This window comes from Chenopodium quinoa, unplaced genomic scaffold, assembly GCF_001683475.1.
Source record: "Chenopodium quinoa cultivar QQ74 unplaced genomic scaffold, ASM168347v1, whole genome shotgun sequence".
Lineage (NCBI taxonomy): Eukaryota > Viridiplantae > Streptophyta > Magnoliopsida > Caryophyllales > Amaranthaceae > Chenopodium > Chenopodium quinoa.
This window is the reverse complement of record NW_018743196.1, coordinates 1,296,344-1,319,107: the sequence shown is the minus strand read 5'-3', so window position 1 is coordinate 1,319,107 and position 22,764 is coordinate 1,296,344. Positions and strand designations below refer to the sequence as shown.

At 35.5% G+C, this 22,764-nt stretch overlaps 1 protein-coding gene across 1 annotated transcript; it reads right to left on the bottom strand.

The window, feature by feature from the left end:
* Positions 1 to 102: 102 nt before the first annotated feature.
* On the bottom strand, positions 103 to 21,128 carry LOC110733046 (vacuolar protein sorting-associated protein 51 homolog). The gene is made up of 20 exons (XM_021913065.1): positions 20,687 to 21,128; positions 18,651 to 18,790; positions 18,276 to 18,330; positions 18,077 to 18,184; positions 17,532 to 17,630; positions 17,333 to 17,410; positions 16,504 to 16,581; positions 16,200 to 16,349; positions 15,150 to 15,250; positions 14,972 to 15,039; positions 13,955 to 14,028; positions 13,757 to 13,823; positions 12,402 to 12,520; positions 11,816 to 12,082; positions 11,586 to 11,702; positions 2,205 to 2,276; positions 2,052 to 2,102; positions 1,247 to 1,486; positions 992 to 1,168; positions 103 to 847 (listed from the first exon to the last, which is right to left on the bottom strand). The coding sequence occupies exons 1-20, from the start codon at positions 20,867 to 20,869 to the stop codon at positions 728 to 730; spliced, it is 2,364 nt and encodes a 787-aa protein (XP_021768757.1). The 5' UTR covers positions 20,870 to 21,128; the 3' UTR covers positions 103 to 727.
* Between the last annotated feature and the right edge of the window lie 1,636 nt (positions 21,129 to 22,764).

Here is a 22,764-nt window from a genome sequence, read left to right as displayed (position 1 = left end):
CAAATTCTTTCGTTCCCATAAATGAAGAAAATAACAATGGCATTTTAACATGGATAACCCAACTTCTCTAATCAAGCTACACAGAGTAAAGGCGCATCATACTGTTCACTCCAAAACTGTGAAGATTTATAATAACTGGTCCTTTTTATAAAAGGTTTCCGACATACATGGAATCACAATCACCTGTCAACATCTTAAATGGTGTTCAAAGTGCTAATACTATCTCCAGCCAGAACAAAGGATTCAAAGTTTTGGCAATATACACTCATACATAACCATTAATGTTCGATCACGAGAAATCGTTGCTATAAAGAGGGAGAGATGAGGAGAGAAACAAAAAGAGAGAAGGAAAATTGAATATTTGTAAAGATTGGGTGTAAAAATATACTACCTCCGTTACAGGTTATGTGCAACGATTAGAAATAAAGTAGAGAGGGAAAATGTCTAATCGTTGCACATAACCTGTAACGGAGGTAGTATATGATTTTTTGGTATTGATCCTGTCAGCATTACAAATTTGATCCTTGATGATGCACTGTTCTAATAAACATTGCAACGACAGTAACCAATGCGCAGAACAACTGCGCAACTCAATTCTCAATTTCTCATCCTTTACGTGATGAGTGCTTCAATTGTCCAGAATATCAATGAGTGCGCTCCTTTCTTGGACTTCACACAAGACATGTATGGGGGTGATTAGCGGAGGAGTTGTTACATGAATCCATAACTATGGACTGGCAGCTGTTTGTTCCCTGGGTTTTTCCAACTTTACTTGTATAAGTCTGTCTAAAACTGGGGGCTCTAATGGGATTGGATCCAGACAACGCTCTACAGCAGCATTAATTACCTGACAATTCAAACAAATAGCCGATTCAGTTTTGTCCTTTCACCATTACCACACGAACACAAGCAAGCTAATAAAATTGACCTTGTGACTGTGATCAAAAGTTAAGCGCAGCATACAACACTATAAGTTTATAGGTTCCATTACCTCGTCAAGTAAAAAATCAACAGCGGCTTCATCCTCCACATTATCCTTAATAGAATCCCTCAAGAACTGTGTGTCCAACTGGATTTGCTGAAATCCACTCCGATTGAAGGTCTGCAATCGAACAAATTCTTGCAGACTTTTCAGGCAAAGTTTCACAATTGTAGTTAGGACAGAATCCTGAATCATACCATGCCCACAAATTAGCTGCAGATTAGCAACAGCTGCACTGCCATCGTACAATTATCAAGGGTTTACCTGTGTGGCATCAACTTTGGTAAAAATTTCCATTTTCTGCTTAAATAATTTAGCTAGATGGGTCTCAAGCAGATGACTCCTAGCCTTTTGAGGGTTAGATCTGGTTAGCAGCTTTTCATCACGCAATGGATTACTACGCGAAGATGTACTGCTGGCGTTGCTCATACTATCAGCACGACGATGTTTACGGGTGGGCCCCTCGGGTAAAAGTTGTTTCACTTCAGACAGTACTCCTCCCAACTGCAACCAAAAACAAAAATCAACATGAAATGAATGTGTACCTAGGCATTTGTTTTCAAACAATATGTCGATACTTGTACTGTTACAGCTTGATTGGGATCCAGATACAAATTCAAACAGTAAGAACAGTGGCATTGGAAGCACCTAGACCTAGCATTCAGCAGGTCTGGAATTCAACTTGCAAAGAAAGAACCATGTATTGAGAATATGTTGGGGTGGTGACAAGAAGACTCGGTCTTATTCTCGCTTTGGACCCAGCTATGTTATGGGGTAGTTTGTAGGGATTTGAGTGCCATCAGTCTTTACAAGCATGAGATGGTAGGGACGAGAAAGCCCAGACTTATGAAACAATTAAACAACACAATGTGATCCCACCAATAAGCAGCTTTAGTAATGTGAAGGTGTATAGCTTATAACTAACAAGCAAAGCAACTCATCCTTGCTAAAATCCAAGAGAAACTTTTCTTGTAAGCCACAGAGAATTGCACTAAGTTGCAAGTAATTAGCCCCTGCTTTGGTTTGAAAAATGTCATAATAATTGAAGATGAGAAACAATAAAACAAACCTCTTGAAGAAATAAGTCAACAAACATGTGGACTTCTCTAGGCTCCTTGTGCTGTAAGAACCACCAAAAGATGGATATCAGATTATTATAAACAAACCAAAACAATCATACGTAGTACATGAAAATATAACTTAACTACGAATTTGTACTTACCTTGATCCAATTGGGTGTTGTAAACCGCTTTTTCAAGAGAACTGAAACTCTCTGAGTTTTCATTTTTATGTACTGAAGGATGGAGAAAAAATAATTGCAAAATGAGTAGTTACACAATATTTCAGTAAAAAGAGGGACAAGAAAGATCATAATAATAGAGTATGAGAAGAATTGTGATTTCTGAAAGAAAATAAAACCTATTAATTTAAGTGGATTAGTTTTCAATATAAAGATTCTTCAAACGAAGGCATACTCTAAAGAGATTATATACAGCATACCAAGAGTGAAACACTATGCACAATTTATTAACAAAAAAAAAAGTAAAGAAGGAAAAACCATGCACTAGATGTGCTCAGCACAGATATGTAACCCCAATTAAATTAAACTCCAATGGCCAAGTGTAGTGCATGGATAGATGCCTAAGAGAGTAAGAGTATATTTGTGTCTCAATGTACATGCACACACACACATAGGAAAAACAATGGCTCATAATTTGAGAAAACTGTAATATTAACATTTTAAAAAAATAAAAAATAAAATAACAATTAGCATATTATCAAATCCCTAAATATAGAGCTGTCAATTCGGGTAAACGGGTCGTGTTTGGGTCGGAGAAGAAGGGGTCGGGTCAATTCGAGTCGTGTCAATTCAGATTAATTCCATAACCTATGCGCGTCGGGTTTGGGTTAGGTCATGCTTGAGTCGGGTCACGTCGGGTCATACTTCTTATCGGGTTTGGGCCGTGTTTAGGTCGGGTTAATAACAGGTCGGGTTACATTCGGGTCGGGTGAACAAAAGGTTGGGTTTAATTCGGGTTTTCACGGGTTAGGGTAATTCTCGGGTTCGAGTCGGGTTCGTTTCAAGTCAATAATTTGCGTAAATCAGGTCGGGTCATTCTCGGGTTTGAGTCGGATTCGGTTCAAGTTAATAATTTGCGGGTTATAATCAAGTCGGGTCATTTTCAAGTCGTGTCATTCTTAGGTCGGGTTCGGTTCAAGTCAATAATTTGCGGGTTATAATCACGTTCGGTCATTTCCAAGTCGGGTCATTCATAGATTCAAGTCGGGTTATGTTTAAGTCAATAATTTGCAAGATACAATCAGGTCAAGTCATTTCCAAGTCAGGTCATATTCGGGTTACATCTCGGAGTCATATAATGCCGGTTGGAACCATATATGATCAATAAATGTTGTCATAAATGTTCGTGGTAAACTTGAGTTAATGAAATCGGTTCAAGTAGTAAAATTATAAATTGAACGTTTAAAGGCAAATTGGATGGTTTCACCCCAACAATTGACTCCCAGGGGTATTAGGAACCATGGTAAACATTTCGACAATTTTTATTTACGGGCGAAAAAAAGTCAAAAAATTCCAAAATTAAAAGTAAAAAATTTCCAAAATTGAAAGCTAATATTCACGATTTTTGAGAAATTTTGAAGGTTTCGAGACCTGTTGTCGAAAAGCCTTAAGATTTTAGGAGATACATATCGGGGTCATATAATGCCGTTTGGAACCATATATGATCATTGTATGTTGTCATAAATGTTCATGGTAGGCTTGAGTTAATGAAATCAGTGCAAGTTGTAAACCGATAAATTAGTCGTTTAAAGTCAAATAGCATGGTTCCACCCACCTAATTGGACTCTCGAGGGGTATAAGGGACAATGGTAAAAAAATTGGCAATTTTTTATTTCCGTGCGAAAAAAGTTAAAAAATCCAAAATTGAAGGTTCTAGAAATTTCGAAGGTTTAAGGGCCCGATGTTGAAAAGAAATGAGATTTTAAGAAATACATCTTGGGGTCATATAATGCTGTTTGAAACCATTTAGGATCATTATATGTTGTCATAAATATTCGCGATAGGCTTGAATTAATGAAATTGGTGCAAGTTGTAAATCGTTAAATTGGTCGTTTAAAGGCAAATTGGATGATTCTACCTACCCAATTTGATTTCGGTAGGTTTCGGTAGGTTATAATGAACCATGGTAAACATTTCGGCAATTTTTATTTCCGGGCGAAAAAAGTAAAAACAATCCAAAAATTGAAAGCGAATATCCACGCTTTTTTTGAGAAATTTGGAGTCTACGGGGCTCAGTGTCTAAAAGTCTTGAAATTCTAGGGAATACATCTCGGGGTCATATAATGTAGTTTGGAACCATATATGATCAATGTTAGTTGTCATAAATGTCCGCGGTAGGATTGAGTTAATGAAATCGGTGCATACAGTAAACCGGTAAATTGGTCGTTTAAAGGCAAATTTGATGGTTCTACCTACCCAATTGGACTCTCGAAAGGTATTAGGGACCGTGATAAAAATTTCGGCAATTTTAATTTCCGTGCGAAAAAAGAAAAAATTCCAAAATTGAAGGCTAATATCCATGCTTTTTTAGAAATTTCAAAGGTTTCAAGGAACGATGTCGAAAAGAAATGAGATTTTAGGGGATACATCTTGGGGTCATATAATGTCGTTTGGAATAATAAGTGATCATTTTATGTTGTCTTAAAAGTTAATAAAATCGGTGCAAGTTGTAATCCGGTAAGTTGGTTGTTTAAGGCAAATCGAATGATAATTGGATGATTCCACCCACCCAATTGGACTCTCGGAGAGTATTAGGGACCATGGTAAACATTTCTACAATTTTTATTTCTAGGAAAAAAAGTCAAAAAAGGCTAATTTCCACGATTTTTGAAAAATTTTGTACGTTTCGGGGCCAAGTGTCTAAAAGGCTTGAGATTTTAGGAGATTTATCTAAGTAGGCTTCAATTAACGAAATCGATGAAAGTTGTAAATTGGTAAATTGGTCGTTTAAGGGTATAAGAACCCTGATAAACATTTCGACAATTTTTATTTTTGGGCGAAAAAAAAGCCAAAATATTCCAAAATTGAAGAATATCCACGCTTTTTGAGAAATTTTAGAAGTTTAGGGGCCCAAAAGGGTTGAGATTTTAGAGGATACATTTTGGAGTCATATAATGCCGTATGGAACCATATATGATCATTATATGTTGTCATAAATGTTCGTGGTAGGATTTAAAGGATTATTGGATGGTTCCACCTAACCAATTGGACTTCAAGAGGGTATTAGGGACCATTGTAAACATTTCGACAAATTTTTATTTTCGGGAAAAAAAAGTCAAAAAATTTCAAAATTGAAGGCTAATATCCACACTTTTTGAGAAATTTTGCAGTTTTCGGAGCTCGATGTCGAAAAGTCTTGAAATTCTGGGGGATATATCTCGGGGTCATATAATGCAGTTTTGAACCATATATGATCATTATTTGTTGTTATAAATGTTTGTGGTAGGCTTGAGTTAATGAAATTGGTGCAAGATGTAAACCTGGAAATTGGCCATTTAAAGGCAAATAGGATTGTTCCACCCACCCAATTGGTCTCCAAAAGGGTATTTGGAGCCACGGTGAACATTTCAGCAGGCGAAAAAAAGTAAAAAAAACTCCAAAATTGAAGGCTAATATCAATGTTTTTTTGAGAAATTTCGAAGCTCCTAGTGTCGAAAAGAAATCAGATTTTAGGGGCTACATATTGGGGTCATATAATGCCGTTTGGAACCATAAATGATCATTATATGTTGTCATAAATGTTCATGGTAGGCTTGAGTTAATGAAATTGGTGCAAATTGTAAACCGGTAAATTGACTACTTAAAGGAAAATTGGTTGGTTCCACGGACTTCGGGAGGGTATTAGGGACCATGGTAAACATTTTGGCTATTTTTATTTTCAGGCGAAAAAAAGTAAAAAATTCCAAAATTAAAATTCACGCTTTTTTGATAATTTTTTGGATATTTCGTAGTCCGGTGTTGAAAAGTCTTGAAATTTTAGGGAATACATCTCGGGGTCATATAATGTTTCGTTTGGGACCATATATGATCATTATTTGTTGTCATCAATGTTCCTGGTAGGCGTGAGTTATTGAAATCGGTGCAAATTGTAAACCAGTAAATTGGTCATTTAAAGGCAAATTGGATGGTTCCACCCACCCAATGGTACTCCCGGACAATATTAGGGACCACGGTAAACATTTCGGAAATTTTTATTTTCGGGCAAAAAAAAGTCAAAATTTTCAAAAATTAAGGCTAAATATCCACGCTTTTTGAGAAATTTTGGAGGTTTCGAGTCCCAGTGTCGAATAGTCTTGAAATTCTAGGCGATACATCTCGGGATCATTTAATGCCGTTTGAAACCATATATGATCATTATTTGTTGTCATAAATGTTCGTGGTAAATTTGAGTTAATGAAATTGGTACAAGTTATAAATCGGTAAAAAGTTCGTAAAAAGGCAAATTGGATGGTTTCACCCACCTACTTGGACTCCCTAAGGGTATTAGGGACCATGGTACACATTTCGACAATTATTATTTCCGAGTTAAAAAAAGTCTAAAAATTCCGAAATTAAAGGCAAATATCCACGCTTTTTCAGGATTTTAGGAGATTTCGGGGCCCGGTATCGAAAATCCTTGAGAGTCTAGAGAATAAATCACGAGGTCATAAAAAGTCGTCTGAAACCATATATAATCACTATTTGTTGTCATAAATGTTTGTGGTAGGCTTGAGTTAATGAAATCGGTGCAAGTTGTAAACCAATAAATTGGTCGTTTAAAGGCAAATTGGATGGCTCCACACAGACCATGGTAAACATTTTCGCAATTTTTATTTTCCGGCGTAAAAAAAGTTATAAATTTTCAAATTTACAGGCTAATGTCCACGCTTTTTGATAAATTTTGGAGGTTTCAGGGCCACATGTCGCAAAGTCTTGAGAATTTAGGGAATACATTAGGGTCATAATGCCGTTTGGAACCATATATGATCATTATTTGTTGTCATAAATGTTCGTTGTAGGCTTGAGTTAATGAAATCAGTGCAAGTTGTAAACCGGTAAATTGGTTGTTTAAAGGCAAATTGAATGGTTCTACCCACCCAATTGGATTCCTTGAGCGTATAAGTAACCATGGTAAATATTTTGACAAATATTATTTCCGAGCGAAAAAAAAGTTAAAAAATTCCAAAAAAGAAGTTCAATATCCACGCTTTTTGAGAAATTTTGGAGGTTTCAGTTCCCGATAAATATTGAAATTTTAAAGAATACATTTCAGGGTCATATAATGTCATTTGGAACCATATATGATCATTATTTGTTGTCATAAATGTATGTGGTAGGCTTGTGTTAATGAAATCGGTGCAAATTGTAAACCGGTAAATCGATTGTTTAAATACAAATTGTACTGTTAAGGGTATTAGGTACCACTGTAAACATTACGACAATTTTTATTTCCGAGCAAATAACATTCAAAAAATTCCAAAATTAAAGTCTAATATCCACGCATTTTGCGAAATTTTGGAGGATTAGGGCCAGTGTCGAAAAGTATAGAAATTCTAGGCGATACATCTCATGGTCATTTAATGCCGTTTGGAACCATATATGATCATTATTTGCTGTCATAAATGTTCGTGGTAGGCTTGAGTTAATGAAATCAGTGCAAGTTGTAAAACGGTAAATTGGTCGTTTAAAGGCAAATTGGATGGTTCCACCCACCCAATTGGACTCCCGGGGGGTATTAGGGAACATGGTAAACATTTCGGAATTTTTATTTTCAGGCAAAAAAAAGTCAAAAAATTCCAAATTAAAGTCTAATATCCACTCTTTTTTTTTTTTTTTTTTTTTGAGATTGTTGAGAAATTTTGGAGATTTCAAAAAGGCTTGAAATTTTAGGATTACATCTCGGAGTCATATAATAATGTCGTTTGGAACCATATATGATCAATATATGTTGTCATAAATGTTCGTGGTAAGCTTGAGTTAATGAAATCGGTTCAAGTTGTAAACTTGTAAATTGGTCGTTTAAAGGCAAATTGGATGGTTCCACCCAACCAATTGGGAGGGTATTAGGGACCATTGTAAACATTTAGACAATTTTTATTTACGGACGAAAAAAAGTCAAAAAATTCCAAAATTAAAGGCTAATATCCACTTTTTTTTTAGAAATTTTGAAGGTTTCACGACTCGACGTCGAAAATATTTCAGATTTTAGGGAATATATCTCGTGGTCATATAATGTTGTTTTGAACTATTTATGAACACTATTTGTTGTCATAAATATTTGTGGTAGGCTTGAGTTAATGAAATCGATTCAAGTTGTAAACCGGCAAATTGGTCGTTTAGAGGCAAATTGGTGGATCCACCCACCCAATTTGACTACCGGAGGCTATTAGGGATCATGGTAAACATTTTGTCAATTTTTGTAGGTCTGTCGAAAAGGTTTGAGATTTTTGGGCGAAAAAAAGTTAAAAAATACTAAAGTTAAAGGTTAGTATCCACGCGTTTTGAGAAATTTTGTAGGTCTGTCGAAAAGGTTTGAGATTTTAGGGGATACATCTCGGGGTCATATAATACTTTTTTAAATCATAAATGTTCATTACATGTTGTCATAAATGTTCATGGTAGGCTTGAATTAAAGAAATCGGTCCAAGTTGTAAACCGATAAATTCGCCATTTAAAGGCAAATTGGATGAATCCACCCACCTAATTGGACTCCCGGATTGTATTTGGGACTATGGTAAAAATTTCGTCAATTTTTATTTACAGGCGAAAAAATGTCAAAAAATTCCAACATTTATGGCTAACATCCACGTTTTTTAAGATTTTGTAGGTCTCGAAACCCGGTATCGAAAATCCTTGAGATTTTAGAGGATACATCTCGGGGTCATTAAATGCCGTTTGGAACCATATATGATCATTATATGTTGTCACAAATGTTCGTGGTAGGCTTAATTAATGAAATCGGTGCAAGTTGCAAACCGGTAAATTGGTTGTTTAAAGGAAAAATGGATGGTTCCAACTAGCCAATAGACTCACATAAGGTATTAGGGACCGAGGTAAACATTTTCGCAATTTTTATTTCCGAGACAAAAAAGTCAAAAAATTCCAAAATTAAAGACTAATATTCACGCATTTTGCGAAATTTTAAAGGTTTTGGGACTCGATGTCGAAAAGTCTTGAAATTCCATAGAATACATCTTGGTGTCATATAATGTCGTTTAGAACTATATAGGATTATTATATGTTGTCATAAATGTTCGAGGTAGGCTTGAGTTAATGAAATCGATGCAAGTTGTAAATCGGTAAATTTCTCATTTAAAGGCAAATTGTATGGTTCCACCCACCCAATGGGACTCCCAGAGTGTATTAGGGACCATGGTAAATATTTCATCAATTTTTATTTAAGAGCGAAAAAAAGTAAAAAATTTCTAAAATTTTGGAGGTTTCAAGACCCGTTGTCGAAAAGCCTTAAGATTTTAGGGATACATAACGGGGTCATATAATGCCGTTTGGAACCATATATGATCATTGTATGTTGTCATAAATGTTCGTGGTAGGTTTGAATTAATGAAATCGATGCAGGTTGTAAATCAGTAAATTGGTATTTCGGCAATTTTTATTTCCGAAAGAAAAAATAGTTAAAAAATTCAAAAATAGAAGGCGAATATCCACGCTTTTTGAGAAATTTGGAGTCTACGGGGGCCCGGTGTCTAAAAGTCTTGAAATTTTAGGGAACATCTCGGGGTCATATAATGTCGTTTGGAACCATATGTAATCATCATATGTTGTCCTAAATGTCCTTGTTAGGCTTGAGTTAATGAAATCGGTGCAAATTGTAAACCGGTAAATTGGTCGTTTAAAGACAAATTTGATGGTTCCACCCACCCAATTGGACTCTTGGAGGGTATTAGGGACCATGGTAAAAATTTCGACAATTTTTATTTCCGGATGAAAAAAAGTCGAAAAATTCCAAAATTGAAAGCTAATATCCACGCTTTTTGAGAAATTTTGTAGGTTTAGGGGACAGGTGTCGAAAAGGCTTGAGATTTAGGGAGATTTATCTCGGAGTCATATAATGCCTTTTGGAACTATATATGATCATTATATGTTGTCATAAATGTTCGTGGTAGGCCTGAATTAATAAAATCGGTGGAAGTTGTAAATTGGTAAATTGGTCGTTTAAGGATATAAGGAACTATGGTAAACATTTCGATAATTTTTATTTCTGGGCGTAAAAAAAGTCAAAAATTTTCAAAATTGAAGAATATCAACGCTTTTTGAGAAATTTTAGAAGTTTCGGGGTCCGGTGTCGAAAAGGCTTGATATTTTTTGGAATACATCTCGGAGTCATATAATGTCGTTTGGAACCATATATGATCATTATATATTGTCATAAATGTTCGTGGTAGGATTTAAAGGCAAATAGGATGGTTCCACCCAACCAATTGGACTCCTAGAGGGAATTAGAGACCATGGTAAATATTTCGGCAATTTTTATTTATGGGAAAAAAAAAAAGTCAAAAATTTCCAAAACTGAAGGCTAATATCCACACTTTTTGAGAAATTTTGTAGGTTTCGGGGCCCGGTGTCGAAACGTTTTGAAATTTTAGGGGATATATCTTGGGGTCATATAATGTCGTTTTGAACCATATATGATCATTATTAGTTGTTATAAGTATTCCTGGTAGGCTTGAGTTAATGAAATTGGTGCAAGATGTAAACCGGTAAATTGGTTGTTTAAAGTCAAATAGGATGGTTCTACGGGGGCCCGGTGTCTAAAAGTCTTGAAATTCTAGATAATACATTTTGGGGTCATATAATGTCGTTTGGAACCATATATGATCAATATATGTTGTTATAAATGCTCGTAGTAGGCTTGAATTAATTTAATCGGTGCAAGTTGTACACCGGTAAATTGGCCGCTTAAAGGCATATAGGATGGTTTCACCCACCCAGTTGGACTCCCGGAGTGTATTAGGGATCATGGTAAACATTTCGCCAATTTTTATTTCCGGGCGAAGAAAAGTAAAAAAATTCCAAAATGTAAGGCTAATATCCACGCTTTTTGAGAAATTTTGGAGGTTTCAGGGCCTGATGTCGAAAAGAATTGAGATTTTATGGGATATATCTCCAGGTCATATAATGCCGTTTGGAACCATATATGAACATTATATGTTGTCATAAATGTTTGTGGTAGGCTTGAGATACTGAAATCGGCGCAAGTTGTAAACCGGTAAATTGGCCGTTTAAAGGCAAATATGATGGTTCTACCCACCCAATTGGAATCTCAGGTTTGAGTCGGTATTTCGGGTCGGGTCAACTTTTGACAGCTCTACCTATATAGCTAAGATTCCAAACTAGAAAGGAACCATAATGTCTTCTTTTACCTTCTTTCCTAATTGTTTTCTTTGGCCATTGTCGTTTAAATAAGAGAATTAAAGAAGTTGAGTTCAAGATCTTAGAGAAAATTGAGGACTAAAAGTAGGTAAAATGAAAAGCAATATTACTGGCATTAGATGATTAAAAGCAAAGAGTAAGGAAACCTACAAGGTGCAGAAACTTTTCAGCAGCTGATCGATAAATTCTGCAAATTTCTGCAGGAACAAACGCAGGGCCACTCTCATATTTCCGAACACTACCACCAGAAAATGAAGTTGCGATCTCCTGATAAAAAAAAGTGCAACGTCATAGGCAATCTCACAGAGTAGAAAGAAGATTTAAGAACTCCATAACAAACATTAACCTAAAAAGGATCAAGAAAACTCAGGAGTACTTGCCTCAGTGATTCTTGGAATGGCATTTTGATCTATAAAAACAGAGAGCTGTGCCAGAACAAGAACAAGTCCAGCAACAGTCTTATCTCCTTGTATGCCATCATGAAAGATTATATATTGAGTAGCTGAATTACTTTTCCCTGAAAGCTGTAGAAAGCGATTATATAGTGATCTGAAGAAGTCTTGAAATCCTTCTTGAACCCAATCAACTATCAAATCTCTCAGGCTACTTAGCAGAGGCAGGGTATCATCCAGGAGTTGGCGAAAGTCCTATAAGAAGTCACAAAACATTGATTTGAATCATTGACACAGCAACACTAATGAAAAACAAGAAAACTGATTTAGAATAAGAAATATGCCGGGGTATCCTGAAAGTAGAAAAAGGGCAAACAAAATGTTAAGAATGTCTATGAAATTATGACTAAGGTACAGAAAGCCATGTCCAGGCAGCTATGATGTTTTGTTGCCTATGGGACAGGTAATAAGCATTCTTGCACAAGACATGACATTATAGAGTAGAAACTGCTTTTCTCAATTCATGTAAGTTATGCACATATGTAAAGGTAGATTTCGTAGACACATGTATTACCAGCAAGACACCCATACTCCCTTGTATAACTGCCTTCTTGCTGGCCTCCAGTATTGCCTGCAAAGGATGCTCTTCTTTCACTGCCTCCTTTTGGTGGATTTGAACTTTCATCAGTGAGTCTGCAAGTTCCAATATGTTTTATTATACATAACCCATCAACCAAACAATGATACAAATTCGGATCGAGCATATGCTATACAATGTAGTATAAAATGTCCGAAGTCCACAGCTACAGACCTTACCATAACCAAGGGTGTTTACTCTAAACCTAAATAGCTAATAATAGCATTCATCACCTTCTATCTAGGTTTATCTTAATGACTTAGTTCCATATATAGCTACCAAAACAAAGTTAGGGCTCATTTAAGACTAAGCTCCATATTGACCTAGTCTGCTACAAGTCTACAACAGAAACACAATTTCTACCACCATTTTCTCAATCTCTTTCACTTAATCTACTCGCTCCATTTTGGAATAATTGATACGCTATATTGGCACATAATTTAAGAAAATAATGGGTGGCGGCATATTGTGAGTTGTTAAAAATAAAGGTAATAAATTTATTTAAATTTTTAGAAAAGGTGCATGTGACTATGTGAGGGTGGGAGAATTAGTGCGTTATGGTGGGCGAGATAGATACATTTTAATAATGGTGGTCCCTTTCCAGTTATGATAGTGTGCCATGTATTCTAAGGCGGCCACAAGAGAGAAATGTGTTAATCATTTCGAAACAGGGAGTAATTAGTAAAGCACCAAATGTTTTTACAACATCAATAATAGTTGCAGCACCCCCAGAAACTCATAATTGCCATATCCACAGCATAAAAAAGATATTGAAAAAAAAATGAAATCAAGTATATTAGGGCTCATTCAGTTTCGCTATAATTTATTGTTTTCCAAGATCATATGATATAGGTCATTTAATGAAAAAAATTGGTCAATTTTTTAAATACCCTGATGTTTAAAACTAACAACAGAAAAGTGGAAATAACTTTTTCTAGTTTTCTGTTTTTGGTTTTTTGTTTAAAAAAAAAACAGAAAACATAAACAATTGCGAACAAGCCCTTAACTTATTGTTTGTTTCTTTTGATTGAACAATCAACAATTTTGCATAATATAGCTGGTATATAGGATTAGCACCCAGAAACAACTCAAACCTCGCTGACATGAGCAATAATCCTGGACATCTTTCTCAGATTCTAAATTTATCATTCTTTCGAGTACCAAGTTGGGGAAAATATAAAGAAATACATGCAGCTGCTTGGCAAATTGCAACCTTATCGAACCAAATCCTTATTAGTACTTCTACATATGCAACTGAACAGTCTAGCTAACAAATAAAAAAAACGATTTACCAGATATATCCTGCAAAAGACGCGAAAAGGCGCCAGCAATGTACTGCTTGACGGCATGGTTGGCAGCCTGGTCACAAATACAGGACAAGAAACAATAAGAACAGTATCCCTTTACATGAGAATTGTCATGATGCAGGCTCTCATGGGTCAAAGAGGCAGAAGTTTTAACAGAAATTATGTAAATGTCCAAGGAAAAACCTCCAAACAAGCATCAGCAACAGCTGCTTCAGGCAGTACTTCATCCATCAGCAGCACATCATCCCAGACAAGTCCTAAACAAGAAAATAAATTAATTTAATAACCTTGTGACATACACACCTTTTAAAGTAATTTGGAGGTGTATAAGAAACTAATATCCGCTACCCAGAGCATGTTAGGAGCTTTACCCACAGCTCCTCCCCTTTACGTAAGTAATAAAATGTAAACATTTCTACTTAAAGGACGATGAACTCACATTTAAAGGCAAATTTACAGATTATGATGGAATAATCACAATATGCATGTCCCATGAGCTATAGGCTTTGGCTTAGCAAACCAAGTTACAGAGACTCTCCTAGAGACCTTTAACAAAAAGATGGAGCCCCAAACACCACGAGTAGCACTGTTATAGTCCTATAGCTTCAGATAGGCAGAACCAGGGCACATGAGCTACTATAAACTATAAGCTTTATTACACATACTGACATGCCTCTTATTATGAGGTGTAGCCTGTAGGAGCTGTAATGAACTGATTTTCTGGGTTTATATTTCTGATTTAATCATGCAACAAATAAAGATGAAAGCTTTAAGGTTGATTAATAATGGTGGAAGGGTTACAATAGATAAATTAATAGCTTAAGGCTATTACTCTCAAATAGTGAGTTTAGCTCACAACTCTCCAAAATGGCTTTAGTCCATGACTCGCTACGGTTTCCCTCAATACCAAATTTCTGCCTACCTTCGCTTCCCTCCTCTATCTCTATTTATACAAAGGCTAAAGGCGCTAACCTAATAATACTAGATTACCAGTATGCCCTTCCTTATGTTAGTCTAAAACAGGAGCCATATGAGTTTTACTGTTTCCTGAGTTTAATGTACAAAATAAGTCAAGCAGAAAGCAGTTCAACAAACAGGATGCATAAGCATCTACAAAAAATTAGAATAATTCTCCCAAGTAACCGAAAAATCATGAGCAGGACCAACACTTGGACATAAGAAGGGGAAAATGAAACTTACGTAGCAGTCCCAACAATTCTGCAGAAGAAATTTGGTTCTTTATGAGCTTCTCAATGGATTCAAAGTGCCTGAAGCAACATAGTGATCAATCATCAGATAACAGATTATGGTAGATAAGTACAGAGATTGAGTGAAGTGATCAATTGAAAATGTTGAAGGTAATTCAACTTCAAATTACTTGATAACAAGATCGTGTGAGATTCTGATAAGTTGCTGCTCAGAATCCGGAAATATAACACGGTAAGCACGGACAGCCTCCACCAGCTCACGAGTTGAAACCTGGTCATGGAATGGTCAAGTAACTTAAAGGGACCACAAATGCAACAAGTAAAGATGTATCTAGTAGCTATTATGAGCAAGTAACCTTGATACAAGAAATATGATGAAATTGTAAATAGGCATCAACAAATTACAAATATCAATCATGAACAATAGAGAAGTAGAAGTTTTCACAATCAAAAAGACAGAAACACATTCATGTCAATCTTAAACATCTAAAAAAGAGTATCAATCACAAGAGTTCCAGAACCTTTTTTTTTTTTTTTTGGGGGGGGGGGGGTGAGGGGGTCATGCATGCTGTGCTAATTTGTGTTGAGGGCAAAAAATACAAAGTCTAGAAAAAGCACAGCTCCACGCCTACACATATATTTCACATAATTCATGGACAATGTGTTTGTGCCAGCAGCATCACTTACTAAGGTACTGTATTAGAAAATCAGAGCCAGCAACCGGTACTAGACTACTAGCAGATCCAAAGGCTTCAATGACCATACAGCCCATACTCCTCTCTAAATTCCATATTTCTATCACTTTACAAAAAACAATGGCCTTTCCTAATGCTGTTAGGAAATTGGTGTCTATTTTCTGGAATTTGAACAAAAAGTAGAAAGTGAATTATAAAAATAAATGCCATAATAGAAGCCCAATGACCCAGTTACAGGTCCAGCACATGAAGCAGGTTGTACAGCCAACCATACAAGTAGGCTACTAGGCTAGATAGCATGAAGGAGATCTATCATCACAAGAATAATTGAAGCTCAGACATGTACCCAGGGGAGTCCAATCCTTTGAACTACTAGATCAGGACTCAACGATTTAGAAAGGTCTGCTGCTCCATGATTAAGATGACAGCCACTACATGCATAAATTTAAGATAAAGTAGGTCTGATTTAATGTTGTTTAGATCAATTCCAATTGTTATTTCAACAGAAGGAAATACATTGCATACCTCGTGAGCAGCAGGGATGTGATCTGGTGATTCTTGTTTTACAGACTCGTCTGCTTTTGCAGAATGGCTGCCACATCCGTCAAAGTGGAGTTGTACATCTTCAAGGGATTGCTCCAACTTTTCAAATAATTGATCTTTCAAGTTGTCCACCTGTTGAAAAGAATAAATTTGTCAAACAGGGCACTGAATGAATTCACCATTGAGCAAAGTGCACCGAAAGTCCGAAACCATTTGGCACAACTTCAAATGCTGGAAATGACTACAAATCATTGTTAAGCTAATGTGATAGTGATGAAGAACACACCGGGAAATCCAGCTGCTTCAGAAGCATTACAGCCTCAGCTCTAGCTTGGATGGATTCTGAATCTGAAAAAAGCTTTCCCTGAAGAAGAAAAAGCATGGAATGCTAAAGTTATCCTTCTTCATAATCTTCACTATTAAGAAGAAAGAGCATGGAATGCTAAAGTTATCCTTCTTCATAATCTTCCCCTATTAAGTATAACCAAATACGATGATGAAGTATATAATGAGTATTAGCGCCTTTTTCTATTTCCGATTTCCTTTCCCTTCTACCAGATAAAGCTGGCTTCTTTTAGGAGGGCAAAGAAGTTTTACAAAAATTAGGTATCACTTAAAGCAGAAAATACAGAACAATCTTACTCACTATCACTAATAATAACTATTTAGAATCTCACATAAACAACAGCCACCGACAACTACAATCACCTGCCTGTAATGTCATACACAGATTCAGCACAGCATTTGGAGGCAACAATTACAACAAAGTTGAAAGAAGCCCTTACTTGTGTTATCTTTCTTGTTCCCAAATAAATCAAATATAAAGGACAGGCTGTTCCCAGAAAGGGGGGGGGGGAATTCGAAGAAAAGGTACAAGTAAATATACTGCATCAATTCTAGTTGAAGGGAATCCTTTTCAGGCCAAAGCTATAGATTCTGCTTTCGGATTCACCAACTTTTTTCAAATTTTTCTTCCTTGAACAAATTTGAGTATTGGGTCTTAATTATTTATTATCTACTTACAGGGAACAACTAGTTTCACCTCCATAGCATCAAATACTAATGAGTTATGTAAACTAAACATCTCAGTCCAGGAGTCAGAATGGACTAATTACCTGCAGATTCTTAATTATGATGCTCACTGCTTCTTCAGATGCTTTCTTACAGTCTTGGAATGATGAGTCTCCATATACCTATTGGAAAGAAACCAAAGTATACAAAAGGGTGATTTTGAGAAATTTAACTTCACTTCTATGCAATGACTCACAACACAGAGAAAAAGTAGGACCTATAAATTCAGTGCAGAGGGAAAACCTTAAATATAGGCATAGCTCCAGTGTAGAACTTGACTGCATCAGCATAAGCTTCAGATTTAATGCACTTCCCAAGTCTTTCAGGTAAATCATATATGAACTGTTCTATTCCAGACATGTAAAAAAATCAGTCAACTTGGTTATAGATCTGAATTTTAGAAGCCCAGCAAACAACAAAAAGAAAAGAAATCCAGCACATTTAAACAATGGACTATTAACAAATCATGAAGAACCAACATCTAACTTACTTTTATACAGGTTTCAAATTTTATAAGATAAATAATTTACATGTTTCAAATCATGGGATTAAGGCTTTGATTGATTGATTGAAATAATTTAAAGGTTTACAACAGATAATATCCAAAGTGCTTAGTCATACAAGGGTGGCCGCCGCTAACATATAACTGAAGTAAGCACAAGACCCCATAAGAAAATGGAACTAATCCTATTCCAGCTACAAAGATATCTAAATGGGGCTCCTATACCAGAACATAACATCAAACCATCACCAAACGAAGTAAACAGGTTATCCACCCACTTAAATACCTGAATTTTGCGTAGAAGGTTGCGGGTGCGGTGCAGCTTTTCGATATGTTCCCTTTTCTCAAACAGTGATGTGTTGACCCCATCACTTCTAGATTGCACCAATAGTATCTGCAACACAGTTAAAGTTGAAAAATCAAAAGAAATAAACATTTACTTCAGTGGGAGATTGTTGGATAGATGACTTTAATTTTCAAACTACCTTCTCGAGTAGCTGTTCCATATTTGCTTCCATGCCCACTATGTTACTATTCATCCTATAAGATTAATAAAATGAAATTAATTGTAAATAACATAAAACAATCACATTGTAAAGAAACAAGTATGAATTATAGGTCCACAAGCATAGCCATGGGAAATTGTGGTATACAATTCTATATGTGCAAATTAACAAGCATGACTTATGTGGATGCAAGCTCAACCACTAACAGAGATCAATAGGAAAAAAAAAATATATCAATATATATATATATAAGAAGACACAGAGGATTTACAGCATTTAACACACATCATAATACAATCAAACCCCCCATCATTAAACATCCAAACGATCAATGCTGATGAGTTCAAAACTTGCCTTTTGATTGTATCCGTGGCACTAATGAACTTATTGTAGTTCTCATACACTAACATCTGCAAATCAGTGTCCAAATTTTTTATCTCAGCTGCCATTTCAACATGTCGTTGAAGTAGTGTTTCTAAGTTCAACTTTTGTACCTGTAAATGGCATATATAGAAATATCCAAGTATAAGTACGCAATTGCAGATATAATATACCTCTCAAGATTCGAAAAACTACTGATATAAGTAATTCTGAGAACATCTTCCATAGTAATTCCTCATACATTGCAAGATTACAAAACACTAAAACAGGACAATAGCAAAGTTGATTCATCTACCCATAAGCCTGTAAAAAATAATGGACTGTATCCTCGGATTAACAAAGGAAATATTAATAAAGCCTATTATTCATTTTACACTCAAATCCAAGACAAACCTCCAACAAGGCAATAAACAACTAAGATCAAACAAAAATGAATTGCCTTCAGTACTATATATAAGTTCACCCTACAGGACAAAGTACCAAAGATAACTTTGCTAGGCAAAAGTGTAAATGACAAGTTGACAACAAAAGACCAAAAATTTTGGCTGTCGTAGTGGTTGGTTTGTTGAGAAGAAAGATGAAAGATAAGAATAAGTATATCTTGAATTTCTAAGCAGACATGCTAACGAGGCTTCTACCAAAGGATTTTTTTAAGGCATAAGCCGACAATAGACAATAAAGTACTGTTTGTAATTCTAGTTTCTAGAAAATCCCTAATCCTCCGTCTTTGTTATATACTTTATATTCTTTTATCCAGAAATCCAAAAGATCAGGGAATCTAATGCAACTCCAAAGCATCTACCTTTCCCTGCATAACCAAGCAAGCTATAAAACCTTTGCTAGGCAATTAAGCAATTAGACACTGGCCCCAAGCAACCCTCTACACAGTCATGAGTAGGCCGCGCTTTTCTCAACATTGTCATAATAAGTTGATGTAATGAAAAGTAGCTACAAATACCCTGGGTTTAAAAAAAATTATACCATGAATCCACAATTTCTCCCATGTTTTTATAGGGCCCCTCTCCCATTCTCATTGTCTTTATTTCTTGTCTCAATGGGGAAAAAATGCCAATTGACCAATCCCCTTCTCAAAGATTCTTATTATTTATCAGCATGATGCCATGATGCCTAATGTTAATGGGGCAAGCTTACGGGTATCAAAATTCCCCGCAAAAGCAGTCAACTAAGTACATGTTTTTTATTAATTGCAATCCAAATAGTCCAAACTCCAAAGATCAACTCCGTGCCCCTTCCCAATCTACACAAAACATATAAACATGTGTACAAGTTCAACACCATCAAACTAAATCATCTAAAATAATCCAAGAATTACATAATTTTACCACCATATGCCTTAGAGTACAAAGAGAGCACAACACATAAATTCAGTCATTTCCGGAGTTGAATTTCAACTAAATTAGGGAAGCTAGCCCTATTGTACTCAATACACCCGTTGGTATCAAAACTTTGCCATTCCCCTACAGTCCCGAGTCTCCCGAGTCAAGACAGTGAAGTGATCAAGTAGGAGTCTAAATCTCAACACCAAGCTCCTTCTTCTCTTTTTAGCACATCGCAATGACTTTCGTTCGGGTTATGTCTATTACTATGGTACTACATTAGTCTACATCATCCAACTCCCAGCTACAATCGGCTAGCCAACTCGACTATCGGCTAAAATTCTCAATGCCAGCCCCCAAGACAAATTAAACATCTTCTAACTCATTGATCAACAGCTCCGAAAGCCGAAATCAAAACATAATCAAATCATCCACATAATTAGCACACATTACACAGCGATATCTTCTAACCCATTGATCAACAACTCCGAAAACCGAAATCAAAACATAATCAAATCATCCACATAATTAGCACACATTACACAGCTAAGTATCAAAATGCTTATAAAACAAAACTGATTCCATCAATAAAGAAGCTAAATCAACCAAATTAAACGCACTAAAAAACTAAAAACAATAATTTCAAGAAATAAAAAAGGAGAGAGAAAGTACCAATAGATTCATGTAGTTGTCAGGATCAAAAGAAGGGGAATTAATCGTATCCAATGTAGCATACTTCGAAGAAACTGCATTTGAATTAGCTCCTGAAGTTGATTGATCCGTCGAATAAAAGCTCGATAACAGATCTCTCATTCTCTTCGATTTATCATCCAATGGTACATCATCTGCCGCCATTTTCCGTACAATTAATTTCTACAATTTGAATTTTAATGGGATCGAATTGGGAATCTGAGTTTACAAAATTTGAAACAATTAGGGTTTTTTCCAAGTCTTTTGATGATTGAATTGGGGATTGAGTGTGATGAATGTTTGGAAAGTTGGGAGTAAAAATAAATTGAGCAGGAGTTTTTTCTAACTGAGGTTTTTTGATCTGGAAAATGAGGAGAGAGAAATGGATGCGGTGTTTGTGTTACGACGTCGTTCGGTTAGTGGTGCTGATAAATTGTCCTTCGTCATTGGTTTGGGTTCATATTGGGCTAATCTAATGGCTAATGCTTAGTCCCTGGATCCTTTATTCTCGTTAATCTATAAGTGATACTGTATATATTTAAGTGGGGTTTTGTTTGACATAAAATATAAAGGAAAAAGGTCTAATCGTTATGAATAAAATTATAAACCTCCGTTTCATATTATTTGCAACGATTTGACATAAAGTATATTTTATTAGTATCAAATTTTTACGCGTATTTAAATAGAGATATAAACGTTTGAAGACATGACTTAGAGACCGTGAAAAGTCAAATGGGGCAAAAAATAAGGGACTGAGAGAGTAGTAAATATAGGGCTAACATGCCTGGCAATCCCTGACTCGACCAGAAGTTACTGAGAGAAACCCGACCCCGAACAACCCGAAATCTACCCGATTTGACCCAAATTTCATATTTCATAATAATATAAAGTTTTACACTATTTTGGATTGTTTCTAAGCATAGCCCGGAATTTGACCCAAATCCGACCTGCTGACCCATATTGCCACCCCTAAATAAATGAGGCCCTATAGTTTAGTTTGTTCAATTGGATGCATTGTAATGACTTCCACACAATTTTGGAAATACAAAATACTTATACAATTAGGTGTATCCGAGTGTATATTTAAATACGTAACTTTTGTAAGTTTGTTATACAAAGGTACAATTATATTTTGTTTAGAGTTGTCAATGGATTATTATTATTATTATGTTCTTCAAGGGTAATATATCATCCCATTTTCACATTATAGTTTTATTACATTTCACATTTGATAATGCTTAAATAATTTTCATTTTGTACTTATGCGTACTTTTATTTAGAAAAAAAATGTCGGAGTGGTGAAAGAATTGCATGGGGAATAGTACTTAAATTCAATGTCAAATACTTTATTATAATCAAACACAATGAGAGCTGAGGTAGGTATAGTGAAAGTCTTAGGGCCAGTTTTCATTGACTGAACTCAGCTGAAATGAACTGAACTGAAATAAATATTTTATAAGAGAAGGAAATTAGGAGCTAAACTAAACTGAACTGAATTGAACTGAATTTCAACGTATGAGAACAGACCCTTACTCATTTGCAACAAATTTCTACACATAACTTACATGCACATAATCAGAAATATAGTTTTTGGTGTACCTGGTAATGCATAACAAGTTATACGGTAAGAATCCTTCTCTCATGCCACCAATTTGTGTCTTGTTTGATTTTCAATCACAAGACTTTAAATATGGTGTAGTCTTGCAGTGTGAAAAATAATACAGGTGTGTTAAACTTGTCAAATGAATTGTGTAAGTATGAAAATATTCTAATCAAACGGTTGCAACTACCAAATTGTTGTAATGTGACTCTTATATATGTAAAACTTCGCTATTTTTGTAATAGCTACATGTTTTCTATTAAGTGGATATAATAATCCATATCGATATCAATATACCATCTTTTACCTTTTTTTAAGGCAAATATACCATCTTTTACTAATACATGACTCTTTTTACATTTTCTTAGTTGCAACACAGGAGGATACACAATGCTCTCGAGATAAGAGAGATAGAGAATTAGGAAACTTATGCGATAACTTGATAAGGATAGAGATAGAG